The sequence below is a fragment of the Dermacentor silvarum genome, chromosome 1 (assembly GCF_013339745.2).
Source record: "Dermacentor silvarum isolate Dsil-2018 chromosome 1, BIME_Dsil_1.4, whole genome shotgun sequence".
Classification (NCBI taxonomy): Eukaryota; Metazoa; Arthropoda; class Arachnida; order Ixodida; family Ixodidae; genus Dermacentor; species Dermacentor silvarum.
This window is the reverse complement of record NC_051154.1, coordinates 196,607,211-196,622,787: the sequence shown is the minus strand read 5'-3', so window position 1 is coordinate 196,622,787 and position 15,577 is coordinate 196,607,211. Positions and strand designations below refer to the sequence as shown.

Here is a 15,577-nt window from a genome sequence, read left to right as displayed (position 1 = left end):
GGAATCTGCATTCATTCTAAGAGATAATTATGATTTCTGGGTAGCTTGCGACCTTGCGTGGATAGAATCCATGAGCGTTTATAACTGAGTGGTGACCAGTGAGTTCACCATGCTCTACTTTTAATTATACATAATGTCTTGCATATCTGTGTTAATTATTTCGCCTAATGAAACTATGAGTTCATAGCTTATCTTTCATGTGGGCGAGCGTTACGGCTCGCCCATAATAGCACCGTAGCGCACTTTTAAACCAGATTATCGTGTTGCGCAATGTATTTTAGTCCTTGTGCTATTATATTCCGAGCCGCATTTACTATACTTGGGCATAAGATGAAAACTTTGACTGTAACACGACGGCTCCTTTAACAAGAATGACTGCGTGCAGTAATGAAAGTTTTCAAAATGACATCAGATGGCGTATTCCAACACACCAATTTCAAGCCCAGGAATTAATTTTATGCATGCTGCACTATAATAAACTTCTCTTCAATGCTTCGCAGTCACAATGAACAAGAATGACTGCGTGCAGTAATGAAAGTTTTCAATATGACATCAGATGGCGTATTCCAACACACCAATTTCAAGCCCAGGAATTAATTTTATGCATGCTGCACTATAATAAACTTCTCTTCAATGCTTCGCAGTCACAATGAACAAGAATGACTGCGTGCAGTAATGAAAGTTTTCAATATGACATCAGATGGCGTATTCCAACACACCAATTTCAAGCCCAGGAATTAATTTTATGCATGCTGCACTATAATAAACTTCTCTTCAATGCTTCGCAGTCACAATGAACATCGTATAGTGCGCTATTTATTTACGAAATCTGGCCGCTTCGCTGCAGCTATATATAGTAGGGAGTACAACATTTGATCGCGTGTCTGCGTTGGTTGGCGCAAACATTCAATTTTTTGTTCAGTGTGGTGATACGTTGCTAATCAAGGGGGTGTTCAGCTGTGTGAGTTAAATGCGTATAAAAAAATTCAGTGGGGTCCCTTATTTATTGCTAAGACGACTTTGACGGTGAAAGCTTAATGCGTTGACGTCATTTCATTTGCGATTGCTCGTTTATTTTGGTTAATTAATTAAATAACTATTGATTGGTCGTTATTCGGTTCAATTATTTTCTTACTTGCTGTTACGGAGTCATCAATTAATCCTAATTAGTATGTACTACTCTTTTGAACTCTTAATTAGTCTTAATCTGGCGTGAGCAGTCTTATCACGGAGTCTCGAATTGATGTCAAGTAGTCTCTATTACTGTTCGCAACCCTTAAATACATTTAATTAATCGTAATTATTCTTAGTAATTCAATTTAGCACACTTTAATAAAGACGTCGTGTGATGTACGTCTCCTGGTTTTGTTAATTACCCTAAATAATTTTAATTAGTCTTTGGGACTCTTGAAGTACTCTTAATTAGTTTTAGCTACTTGGTGCTTAATTCACTGTTACATGCTTTATTGAATGGTAGAGGTGTAGTATGCCGCTTTCTGATTTTCGCTGCCGCAAGTGTTGTCGACAATGGTCTCATTCCACGACTAATGAGCCAGTTAAGCCTTTCGCTTTCAAAGGCGCCGCTGCCCATTAACGCGCAGGCACGAAAGCTTACGCTCCATCGCGTGCACACGCGTGCACACAGCGCTTTATAGCCCCCCCCCCCCCCCCCCCTTTCACCCTCTGTGACAACGCTAAAGGCACCCAACGCTATTGTTTTGGAGCAAGGCAACACTTATTTCGATGCACTGGGGAGCGAGGCGAGCTTGCTAGGGAGACCGCGCATGCGCAGACCCTGGCACTACTTTTTCACCGGCGCGCTCCGCCGGCGAAATGCCACTGGTCCGGCGTTCCGAGTTATTTTGTGGGTACCTGTACAAGTGTGGTTGATATGATCCACCAACTCGCCCAATTATCTGCGTTGTCAGAAAAATCGAGCGAGACACCGCATGCCGTTCGGTTTTTCTTTATCGTTTTTTCGTTTTTGCTGCTAGGGTTTAACAACTCACAAGTACAAGACACGTCGTAATGAGGGAAGGGGAGGGGGGGGCTACTGATCAATTCACATCACTTGGGTTACTTTAACGTGCGGTAAATCGCGCGGTTTAACGTGATCCCCCATGCTCACGCAGCAGAACGTCATAGCGTTGCCGGTAATGTGCATGAAATATTCGAGCGTTGTAAGCATGAAATGCGTTTAGCTCCTGTTTTCGGCGAGCTTCACGTGACCTTGAGCCAAAATCCAGCGCCGTTATCCGCAACGTTACTACAACTATGTCGCAGCTCCGCATATTGGCCAGCGCAAGCATGTGGCCCACGCGGTGGTCGCGCGAACTAACGGCGCTGCGGTCGAGTCCGGTATCGGTTGGCCGCGTGCCCCGCGTCGGCTGCTGCTGCAGCGGCGCGGCAGTTGCACACACGTTCGCTCGCCTGCGTCGAATTATTATTCCACTGAAAAGCTATGCTGCCTTCGTAGAGAGAGAGAGAGAGAGAGAGAAACGAAGAGGGAAATGTAGGTAGGTTAACCAAGGACGTGCCCAGTTGGCTACCCTACACTTGGGGAGGGGGAAAGGGGAAGAATAGATAAGGAGAGTCCATAGTTTTCACTATGAGTGACCGCTTCGCAAGCGCAGTACGAAGCGGTCACTCATACACAGCAACGCGTACGCTTCGATTTCAATAGCTATGCTAACTGGCTATATTGCGAAGCTACTCCGACATTAATTGTGACTAGATGTGCCTGCCAGATAAGACAGTTCATAATCGATTATGCGAGAGGGGGATAAAGGAAGGATACCTAATACAAGAAGCAAAAAAAAAGTAATCTACCGGATAGCATGAAAAACCTTTAAAAATTATTGTTTATTCGGCCATCTGCAAATGGAGAGTTCCCTTACATCCTATACAAAGTCTGCCAACTCTCATGCACCAATATTTAAAAATAAGCAAGTGCCACGTAGCTAGACAGAACGAAGGTAACGTTCTTTGCCGTCGCTTGGAGATATTTTTGCGTTCCGCCTAAATACTTAATTAGTCTCAATTAAATAATCAACGTAATTGGTCTTAAATGACCAACTTCACAAATATTATAGTTAGATGAAAAGTGTCAATGAGAGGATTGTAGAGCAACATAAAAAAAAAAATCCCGATACAACTTTCTGTTGCTCAATACGCGCTAGATAAAAGTGTTTTTCCGAGCGTGAAAGGAGCCCGCGAATACACGCAAAATTGCCGCGCGACTGGCCGCTCGAGGCACTTTGCGTGTATTCGCAGGAATATTTCACGCTCGAAAAAACACTTTTATGTAGCCCGTATTGAGCAACAGAAAGCTGTATCGAGAGTTTTTGGTGTTGCTCTACAATTGTCTGATTTACACTTTTAATCCATTTATATTTCAGACGTTGACTAATTAAGACTGTGTCACGGCTTGTCACCCGTTCGCCGTCGGCGCGAAGTCGTCGACGGGGTATACAAGCCGGTTGGTCGTTCCGTACTCAAGCGAACACAGTTAAAGAGTCAGAGCCAGGAGTAAACAAAAGAAAAAAAATATTTATCGACTGACAACGATACACAGATTAATAAAATAAAATAATAACAAACACAAGAAAACTAACACACCTGAACTTAATATAGCTCAATCATGACGACAAAGAAATATGACGAGCAATTATAACAGTAGATATAAAAACGAAACAGGGCGCGGATCAAATACACAAGAATACACTTAGCAGTAGTTCACTAAAACAAGGTTTAAAAGAAAACAAGTTCAAAAGAAAACCAACAATGTCATACGCGTGGCCGGGCAGCAGCAGCAAGTCCATAAACCGTGATGTCGGCGCGCAGAGCTTTCCCGAAGAATGCCGGCGAGCCGATCTTGTTGAGATGGATGCGATCGCTGGGCTGGGTTTCCCGGGAGTGCTTATTCTTACACCGTGCCCGGGAGTCTAGATCTGACGACTTCACTCAAGCAGGTTGGGCTAACTTGAGGTGAACTACCATGAGCTTCCTTGCAGACGGTTTGTCGTCTCGTACGTCAACTAGTCACTCGGAGTTCCGACGCGGCTAGGCGGCCAAGGCGATACTGAACGGCACTAGCCCCTCGACTGCTTCTCAGCAGATTACAGGCTCAGCTTCTAGACTGATTAGCAGGGACAAAAAACTGCGCTCAAATAGCCTCTCATTTCCCTAGTTCCCAGGTCGGTGAACGGCAGGTATGGGTGACAGTTCACCTAATTATTTCATGACTCCACCAAAGGTCTTGACCGCGCCCCTTTTAATCAGGGGCGAGGGAACGGGTGATACCCCCCCCCCCGCTGTCAGAGATCGCGCCCCAGCACTGCACCACACAGACATACACACACACACTTGGGTCCTTTGACAAGCACAGAAGCAACAGCGGCAGCCGGCCACACGGCGCCATACTCTCTGACAATATGTGGACACGGTACAGAGACATCGCGTATTTCGGGGTTTCCGGAAAGCACTCGGCTCCTCCCGTCTCATCAACCCACTCAAGGCACACGCGGGGCAGAGAAGACACAGGGGTTCCTAGAAAGGACTCTCGGGGCATGCGTCAAGGTCGTGTCAAAAAAAAAAAAAAAACTAAATCTTCCCTTTTTTCGGCCACTTGCCCGAGCGACTGGCAATACCCGTCTTGCTCGGCCGTTCCTACGCCAACAATACAAGTTGGCCCACCCCTACTAAAAGCTTCCCCATACATTTTCTATGGAGCCCTATGTATCGCTATGGGTATTCCCTCGGATCAATTTTTTTAATTGTTCCTTATCTCTTATAAAGCTATCAATCATCTACATTTATATTATTGTAATGATTAAACATTTTAGGTTCACAAATTACGCATTTTTGTGCAGATACGAGGCATTACACTTTTCGCATGACGTACCTGTGGTACTCGCCAAAGAAATTTTACGCATTAAATGTAGCGCTTAGCTGACGACTTGTAGCCGCTTGGTCAACCCAGTGCAGAACACATCAGCATATCACATACTCTACACATGCCAGGCTTCACACCTCCGCAGACCAGCGCGAGCTCCTAACACTCAAACCTCCGAAAGAACTTCTGCAGGATGCAACAAAAGCGCAGCAACTAAACACCCACATGGGACGCAGCCGCTGCGAAGAAGGCGCGCAACCGGAAGCGCTGCCAGTAGCACGACTAAAATCCCTATATTTTATGAAGGTATAGAGACAACCCCGCTGGCGCCGCAATATTGAATCACACGAGCTCAGACTCAGCTACGCTTGCGTTCATAAATAGTGTTACTCGCGACGCGCTTCCAAGTGCTTTGCCTTGATGAGAATTTTTTTTTATTGGTATCGCATCTTTACATCTTTATAACCAATAGCCGTTAACTCTTCGAGGGTCGAAGACGTAAATGTATGGCGACGGGAACATGTCCCAAGTTGCCTAATTCAATCACATTTAATATGCCGAGTGTATGTTTGAAAGACGCACCATTTTTTAGCGCTTCGTTGCTCTGTATATAAGGTTTGCGACCCCCTGTGTATGGCGGTTGTTTTTCTTTTTCGCTGTTGTATTTTGGTTTACACGTCACGCCTCCTTTACCGTATAGCCAGCTACTCGCGCACGGCGGTTACTTTCACTTGCGTTGCGCATGCTCTTTGCGTTCGTTGCAATTATTTGACGATATCTACGCGCAATTTTCCTTTTTTGCCCACAACACTGTGTGCTGATAGGAACACACAGCGACAAAGTCACAGCTGGTGTAAAAATAACTGCGATGTGAAAATAAGGTTTAATTAGTGCTGTTCAGAAACATGTAACGTAACTTGTCAGTGTCAATCTTGCGTAGTACACACAAGAAACCAAACGATGCACAAAATACATGTACTTATTAATGTCTAGTACAGCTAATCATGAAAGAGATATTTACATAAAAAATTATTGCTCGACACACACAATGCGGGATATATAGGGTGGGTGGGTGGGTGGGTGGGTAGGTAGGTAGGTAGGTAGGTAGGTAGGTAGGTAGGTAGGTAGGTAGGTAGGTAGGTAGGTAGGTAGGTAGGTAGGTAGGTAGGTAGGTAGTAAACTTTATTGATGTCCTGAAGTAGTCACCCCCGTTTTCATGGAGGGAGGACCGGGGGCCGCTCCCACGTCGGGACGGGAAGGCCAAGCCTCACCGCCGCATCGTGAGCCTTCTGGACTGCCTTGAGTGCCATGGAACCAGTCATGAGTCTTGATCAGTGAAAAGAAAATGTGTCTTGCGAGATCCCTTGATCCATGTGGTGCTGTAAAGAGGGGCACTCCCAGAGCATATGGTTAAAATCACTGTATCCGCCGCAGTCGGGACACGAAGGAGAGACCTCCGCGAAACGACTATAGATCGAGAGGCTGGGATACGAGTGCGTTTGTAATAACCTAAGCGTAACCGATTGAGGCCGTGTTAGGTTTCGATGGGGCAACGGAAATGCCCTTGCGAGCAAGTTGATAATGCTTTGTGGCTTCGTTAAAGGTGGAGAGTATGTCCCTAAAGCGGGGGGGGAGGGTTCCGTCTCCGCCACCATCGGACCAGACCCGTCGCGGGCCCCGCCCGGTGCACCGGCCCCGGATAGCCCGGCGCGGCAAGCGAGACCTCGCGCCCGAGCATGGGCCAATTCGTTGGCGTTGACAAGCCCCCCTACTTTCGACCCTACATGGGCCGGGAACCAGGTGATGGTGTGATGAACAAGTACTTTTCCTTCGAGTATCTTGGCGACTTCCTTACAGACGGCCCCAGATGCGAATGCTCTGGCTGCCGATCTCGAGTCTGTGTAGACTTCCGTTTTGCTTGGATCTAACAGCGCTAATGCTAGGGCTAGCTGTTCTGCCTTACCGGGCGACGAGGTAATGATTGATGCGGCCGAAAGTGCCCGGCCCTTGGTGTCAACGGAGACGACCGCAAAGCGGGAGGTGCTGCTAGCGGAACGCTCGTATTGAGCGGCATCGACGAAACATGCGTCCGACGCGTGTGCGTGTGTCAGGAGTGCAGAGGCCCTAGCCACCCTTCTGCCTGTATTGTGTTGTGGGTGTACGTTCCTCGGCAGTGGAGAAACCTTAATGTAAGATCTCGTGTGATTTGGCAGCTGCGTGTTGCATTCCATTGCAAAAATTGGATTGATGTTAACGCCTTCAAGGATTTTTCGCCCCGCGATGGTGGACGAAAGTCTAGCAAGCTGCGCCGTCTGCTGCGCTTCAATGACTTCCTCTAGGGTGTTGTGAATGCCTAGGCTCATGAGGCTCTCGATGTTAGTACGCATAGGGAGGCCAAGGACCCTCTTTATACTCTTGCAAATGAGCGTGTTTAGTTTGGTTCTCTCGTGAACTTGCCATTTGTGCATAGGGGCAATGTAGTTTACATGACTCATTAGGAACGCGTGGTAAATCCTGAGAAGGTTGTCTTCTTTGAGCCATCCTCTATTGTTGGATACCCTGGAGATTAGTCTAATTACTCCCTCCGCGTGCGAGGTGCGTCTGTTGATTGTGCGACCGTTGTGCCCGTTGGCCTCGATTATCATGTCTAAAACCCGGATAGAGTGAAATAGGGTGTATTTTTTTAATCATTACATGGGGGGGGGGGGGGGGGCATTTCAAGTGAGTACATCAGCCTTATTACACAGAATATAAATCAAAAACAAGAATTTCACAGTACCCACTACGATCGGGAATGAGCACGAATGACCATCCGCTTACGAGCACCACGCTACAAATATGTACAAGTCTAAAAAATCAGCTATGTAAAGTAACACCCTGAGATCCGCAAGATATCTGCTGAGAAATCAGAGTAAATCACAATGCTTCGCTTGCCACGTACACAACAGCCGCTCTCCCCAGACGAAGCACTGCGTTCTTTAGTCCCAAATAACCAGTACCGGAAAAAAAAAAGAGACACACACGATGTGTGCTTCCCGTGAGAAAGTAAAATGGGTGGTCTACGTGACGATTCGTAGCTCATGCTAGACTATTTCGCGGCTAAGCATCTTCGTCAGTCCTTAAAATCAGGGTACTATTCGTGTCACAGAAGAGCGCGTAATCCAAGCGCGCGCCGAGTGTCACGCAAGCCAGCGACAGAACACGCCAGCCCCGCGGCAACTTCAACAGAGGGGGAGAGCGCATACGCCTCAAGCAACAACGCTAACAACGGCGCCGAAACGTCTGGAAGAGACTCGACGAAGCGACGTTAACCGGAGAGAGAGAGAGAGAGCACACGCGCGCGCCGAGACACCTTCTCACCCGGCGAGTCGACAGACATTACTACCGCGTGAGCATACACCAACAGGATGAGTCATCACCCCCCCCCCCCCCTCAAGAATGCTCCGACAGCGGCGGTCGAAGGTACGAGAAAAGAGTAGAAGCTTTCCAAGCTTTGGCCATGCTACGAGATCACGACACCGATAAGAATGTTCGAGAACGCCTGTGGAAGCTATATAACCGCCGTGCGAGAATCGTTTAGCGGAATTCGGGAATTCAGGAATTCAGGAGTTCAGAGAGTTCAGTCCGCACCGGTGAAGTGATGTAACGTGAAGACCGAGCGTCTGCGGAAGAAGGCGATTCCCCAGCAAGCTAGTCGACGAGTTCATCGAGCGTCTGCATTTCCGGAAGAAGTTCTTTCTTCGAGATTTGCCCGAGCTACGCCGAGATCGTCTGACTCCAAGACCAACCAGCACGGTGAATACGATTGGACACTTAGTGTTCCTATTTATCTTGTACTTTACGTGTTGGACTCTTAGTGCTTGTCGTTAATTATTTTCTTGTGTTTGTTAATACCAATCTGATTTGTATTGTGTTGTGCCTAGCCTAAGTGTGCAAGTGTGTGTGTAACTGCCTTGTGTGAAGAATATATTTTGTTGTGTTTTGTGAACTCCGGGCTCTGACTCGGTCATTGGACAGCAACCGGCGTTCGCTGGCGCACCAGAGGGCCCACTCTTAATTGTCCTTGCTCGTGGGATTATTTTCGGAAGCTGATAAGTCGGCTTTGGAATTTGGTCCGGCATCTGCGCCTCGTTCACGGGGTCTGTGACAATTCGCATAGGCTGCGCCGATCAAAACGAAAAAAAGCCTATGCGACGCGCGCTCGCAAACCGTACGCTACTCAGACAGCATCGGTGCAGTGCTTAGTTCGTGAGCGAACGTAGGCACGTGAGCGAGGATCAGAGAATACTTTCTTATTTAAATGAATAACACGGTGTGGTAGATTCAACTTTCTTGACATTTACATCGCAAATGTAAGAGAGTATAATTTTACTAATTAAGGTGTCGGGAACTACAGTAGAACGCTGCGGTCGTGCCATGCAGCAACTTCGCAGATGCATATGTTCAGACATGGAAACCCGGGCGTTTTAAGCCAGCCGTAATTTGTGGCGTGTAGCAAGACACTACCAAGAAAGAAAGTAAATTTCCTTGCCGAAGCGGGATTCGAGCCCGCGTGCCCCCGGTCCCAAAGCGAGCGTCGTAACCACTATAGGCTATAGAGCCACGCTTGCAGAACATGCATTTATACGAACCATATGATTGCGTTCGAGTGTCGTCGTCCTCGTCCACAGCTGGCGCGTTCGTACGCTCGTGCTCTGCGAGATGAAGAGGCTTTGCGCGAGAGCGAGAGAGAGCGAGAGAGAGAGACGCATTCACGGAGGGGGTCTCCTGGAACGCGGTGTCGGCATTGGAACGCGGTGTCGGTATTATTGCGCTATATAACGCGCAGTGACGGCCGTAAGTCCGAGACGCGCGAAAAGAAATTATCATCATCATGAGTAATAAGATGAAAAGTTCGCGCGCACTTCTGGAAAATGCTGGGCTACGATCGCCCAGCTTCGCTGTTTCAAGCGTTGCGCGGCCGAGTGCAAGGTTAAGCGTTTTTTTTTTCTTTGCTGATCTTAACGCACTCCGCCACATGTTGGCCGACGATTTGTCAGGAAGTCACCTACAGATTATTTTTTCAGCTTTTCATTGGCCCTAGCAGGAGCGCCTTCTCCGAGCCCCAACAACAACGAATCACTGTGCTTTAAAGAGGACCCAAACGCGAGCATCACGGCAATGAATAATCCAAATCTCACTGTTACAACACAGCTCTTCCTTCCATCGCGCACATCGAGCGGACTTCCAGTCCTGCTTGCTGGTGTCTTCACAAGAAAACGTGGACAGACATGAACGACGAAATGTTTTTAATTATTAGTGATGATAAATAACGTGGGAGGAGCTGCAAAGTACGCACTGAGAGAGCCAGATCAGCTCGTTCAACTTACTGCATTTGTGCCGCGGTGTTAGTGAAGATTGGGAGGTAAGTAACGTAAAAGTAATTGAATGCAATTTAGTAATTGTCTAATTACTTACATAGGGCAGCAATTGGTCACTGTAATCAATTTCGAATGAGTAACTGCAACTGTAATCCGTTACTTTGTTCCTGCTACGTGTACACGTCTGCATCTAATGCAGCACTTAAACATATTTCTTAATCTTAGACTATCAGGCTTCGTGCTACATTTTAAGAACCTTAACGTGCCATACAACGGCAGAACATGCAATGCCGGACTTCTAGACCACTATTTTTTTGTGCTGTTTACCGCAAGTTAGTAATTACAGTAATGAACAATTTGCGAAATTCGTAGCGGCCTCGAGCGCCAGAAGCTGGGACCGCGCGCCTCGCCTCGCCGCATGGTTGGAGAACCAGTGTTCCGGCCATCGTGGTTCGCGATATAGGTTCGCTTATTGAGGAAGACTATCCATATCCCGTTTTGACATAAGGGATGGACTGGGGCTTTCTCAAAGTGCCGCATATTGAACAAAAATTATTTTGCAAAAACCTGTCAAGTCGGCTGCCATGAAGGTTGCTTTTCAACAAAACTCTCGTCCACAAACTACATTTTGCCCTATATATATGTGCGGTCGCACGCGGATGCGCGAGCACAAAGGCTTTGCGAGAATGCATCCGAAAACACCGCGGAGTGGACGGGTGTGCTGGAAGGTCAACCATGTATGTTAGAAAAAGTTAGGCGTGCACAGTGCAGACACGGGCACAAGAGGAGGAAGCAGACAACACAAATAAAATTGTTGGGTTTACTCCTTGACGGCTAGGTGAAGAAGCGAATATCCACATTAATTTTCTATGGCGTTTAGTAAACATCACAAGCTTGTTGTCGGCCGTTATCCTCTTCTTGATGTGTCCGTGTCTCGGTGTCTGCACGCCTAACTTTTTCTGACATGAATCCCGACCAACTACTCAACTTTTTGTCTTTTTTAAAAGGGCCCTGCAATGCCGGCGGACATTGCGTCACATTTATGGTTACAGCAGCTTCCGCGAAGCGGCCGTTGGCGCGCCTACTCAACATGTGATGTGTCATTCCCGTGGTTGCAACACCTCGCCCGTGGTACGTTCCGAGATACTTAATATTGTTGTGAAACGTAATGCCGTAACCTTTTTCGCAGTATACCCGCACATCGTGTGAACGTAAATTGCGCATTACATTTTTAACCAATAATCATAACGGCACTATCATTCGTCACATCCTTAGCGGCTATGGTGTTGCGCTGCTAAGCATGAGGTCGCGGGGCCGCGGCGGCCGCACTTCGGTGGGGGCGAAATGCAAAAGCGCCCGTGTCCCGTGAATTGGGGGCACGTTTAAGAACCCTAAGTCGTCAAAATTAACCCGGAGTCCACGATCATAATCAGATCGTGGTTCTGGCAAGACCCCCCCCCCCCCCCCCGAAAAAAAGTTTTTTTTTTCTTTTTTTTTTTTTAAGTTCGTCACATCCTATCTACGAACCACACAAAATCGCTGCATCGAGGAGATACCATCGGTGCCGTTCAACAAGCTTCGCGTTGCAGGGCCCCTTTAAAGGCAAAGCTGATGAATGAGAACAATACTTCGTTCAACCAGCCTGTGGTCTAGACTATTTTGGTTGGAAAATACCTTCCTCGGGCATGCGCAGCAACATTTTTGCAAACCATAATAGTACAGCCAGCGCTTTTCATTTTACTGCAGGTCGACTTCTAAAACATGCATAATTACAGTGCAGTTTCTACAGTAGACTCCTCCAAAGTTCTCGACACATTCTTTTCAGGCGCAGGAGAGCTGTGGTGGCTGCATTCAAGTAGTCTGCGCATCCATGTTAGGTAAGTTTATACCACCGGTTTTCTGCAGCTCTTGATTGCGACTGTACTCCTAAACAGTCTCACCATGGTAGGACCGAACCCACAATTTCCACATTACAAATGTAGTGCGTCATTAATATGGAATATTCAAAATATCAAGCAGCATTACAGCCATTATCTATCAACATTACAGTCAGCAGAAAAACTTGCTTTTCTAGTGATTTCGTCCAATCAACATTGCACCAAAGTGCCATCCATCACCATCTTGTATACCTACGGCACAGAAAAACAAAACTGCTCACTGGACGTGGTGGCTATTGTCCCTCCTTCCACTATCCTGGGTTTAGACATGCATGTGTATGTGACCCAGGTTCTTGAGTAGGTTATTGACCCTTTTCGCGGAGCAGTTTGTTCTAAAGAAACGAGATGACGCTTACGGCGGCGCGCCGCATGTGGCCTCAGCGACAGCGCACGAATACGAAACCGTTACCGCTTCTACCTTGCTTCTGCGCGATCAGCTCTCAGAAATGCAACTGAGTTTTCGCTAACGCACTTTGCTGCAATCACGCTATATTAAATCATGTGGATTGAAAACGTATGCAGTAGTTGGCCGCAAAAATAGTGACCGGCATATTAAGGAATGGAATGAATGTGCGTGGCCAAATTCGCGGACCGCCGCTGCAAATGTTCGTGCGTGTTAGCGGCACTTCGAGATGTACGGCTTTCCTCGAGTATGCATAAATTTGCTCATCTGCCAGCGTTGTATGGCTAACCTTCAAAGAAAGGGCTTGTCCCAAAACGTCGGCAAGAGTGAGTACCGCTCGTTAAACAATGACAAAGGGAGTAGCGCCGCTTCCTGTCATATTAAGTTTCGCGCACAGTATCTACACACATCTACCACAACTGGCACGGAACTTACACCCACTCTATCGCCAACGTGTCAAGAAAAAGTGAATGGGCGCACGCTTGAATATATGCGCGCTATATAGGCACAACAAATGACGGACTATACACCATGCAATAGCGCACGAATGGTCGAAGCTGAATCTTTCGTTACTCCACAAGAGTAAGCGAGTTACTAGCGATAATACATCTTTGCTACAAGGTATTACAATGTACAGGATCGACCACATCTAATGTGAACACCTGCATTAGTATTCAAGCCAGTAAAACTACAGCGTTTATTCTACTTCACCAGTGAAATGTTCGTTATACGATATGTAATCATGGTGTCGACAAACACAATAATGATTTTTCGAATTATGTGCTGAACATCAGCTTCTATGATGTTTTGAATACTAATGAGGTGTTCACCTTAGATGTGGTCGACCCTGTACAGGGTCGTCCAATCTTAGGGTGAACACGGCTCAGCGTGGCCGCGCATCGAAGCGAAGCGGCGCACAGGGGCCTAGGGGAGGTGCTTCGCGTCGTTTGCTACCTCGGGAGAGCGCGCCGCTCTTGCTTTGCTTAGCTTTGCTGTGTAGCACACTTCACTAAGCGCAGGCGACCGAGCACCCGAGGCGGGGGCGTTGAGGGAAAGCGCGTTTCACTAACTGAAGCATTTTCCGGCTGCTTTTGCCTACAGCTTGTGAACAGCCGGCTCAGTCAATAAGCATAAACAGAAACAAACTTGTCAGCTCATAAACGACTTAGCATTTTTTTTTTTTGTAAGTAATGAGGGTAAAAAAAAAAAGTTATTTTTTGCGCACTCTGTACCAGGGTGGGGCCATTTTATATTTTACTGCCACAGCTGTTGGTGCAGTGCATCCGGACCAGCGCCTCCTCTATTTTTCAATGCCAGCCAGATTCACGCTTCACCACCCTCTCCGATCGCTCTTTCCTACCCTCCCCCGTCGGCTAGCGTTCGCGCCAGCTTTACGGTCGTGGGGGAGAGTACCCTCTGGGTGGCGCGTTGTGAAACTGTCATGACGAAAATACGCTTCCGATAGAACGTCGTGACATTTTTTTTTTTTTTTTTTTGAAAACGCTTCGATAAATAAAAGCGGAAGCGCTCCGAAAGAATGAGTACCAAGCAGTGGCTGAGCGGTTTACCTCTGTCGCCACTTGGGCTGTCTGTAACGCGATGTATTGAGCGCATATAATGTCAGCAGCGTAGAATATACACGAGAATTTGTTTCATAATCGTGGCTCTTAAAAAGCTGAAAGAACGTAAGCAGAAATGTTCGTTTATTTAAAGTGAATTCGCCGAGAGTAGTGGGCATAAAGCCTTTGTACCCAATGTCACTGTGCAAAATACATGCTCTGTTTGCGAAAGAGCCAATATAGAACTTAACGCACGTGCCTGTATTCCGTCACGATAAAACGACAAGAAATTCATAAAAAGAAAAAAAAGTTTGCTCAACGGAAACTTCTAAGACTATGACACTTGAGAATGAACTGACAGAATTCAAGATGTAATGTTTATCAGAATTCAGGGAGATTATGAAAAGCGCGTGGCTTGTACTTTATTAGCATCTGCGAATAATGCACACCCGATACGTGACTTCGCTTCTGTGTGTATGACTATTTACTTCACGGCTGCTGCCAAGATATTATTAAGCGGCTGTTAATTGACTTTTTACTTTCGCTTAACCAACTCACGTTCATAAGCCTATATGCAGGAAAGAGGATAATTGTTTAGTTTAACTAAACAAAATAATTCTTATTCGCACTTTTTCCACGATGAAAATCGCTACCAGAGTTTTATAACCACTGAACTACAGAATGATCTAGGCAGCGCCGAAGATTGCGGACCGGACCGGTAGGAGGCTAGAAAAAAAAGTGCCACGTTAACTACGGGATATATGGTAAATAAACTGTAATATTCTCCGTATTTCAGCGCTGTATGTGTATTTCTTCTTTAATCCCTGTTCCACATTATGGTTTCATTAAAAACCGTATTTCGCCGTCCATTGTGTTTCATTATGTAGTCACGGTACGCGGACGAATGCTATAATTAATAAGTATAATATCATTGAAGAGTGCCTTCCGTTTTTTTTTTTTTTTTTTTTTTAGCATTTCTTGCGAACTTCGCATCTCTTTGCCGGGAGGTTTCTTTCCTGTGGCGCCGGCCGATCCGAGAACAAATAAGGAACTGCGTCGGGCTTAAATTTTTTCTTTCCATAGGCTTGCAATACTTTCGGCTAAAGCTGATCGTAAAATGGAGCTGAAACATGACAGTGATCTCCGAGTATACGCATGGTAAGAAGCAAATTTCTTTCATTTGAATTTGTTTGCACTCTTGGAAAGGAAGACGGCACAAGCATGCACATTTTTATTATACATGTAACTAAAAGGAAACGACACTTATCTATTTATATGTTGGGGTTCATGCCTTCGAAAGTGTACGTAAACAAAAATAAACAAAAATGCTCGCTGTATTAAAACTTTGTAAGGATACAAGCAGCACGCAATAAAAGCAAGAGTTCCTTGGCTTCACAAGTATCAGGCGCAAGGATCACAGACAC

The 15,577-nt window shown here is 46.5% G+C and overlaps 1 protein-coding gene across 1 annotated transcript in view; it reads left to right on the top strand.

The window, feature by feature from the left end:
• Positions 1-15,577, top strand: part of LOC119436311 (amiloride-sensitive sodium channel subunit beta) — a 71,811-nt gene that overhangs the window by 31,870 nt on the left and 24,364 nt on the right. Inside the window, exon 9 of the mRNA XM_037703126.2 lies at positions 12,080-12,131. Coding sequence (XP_037559054.2) covers positions 12,080-12,113 — 34 coding nt within the window. The 3' untranslated portion in view covers positions 12,114-12,131. The remainder of the gene's footprint in view (positions 1-12,079; positions 12,132-15,577) is intronic.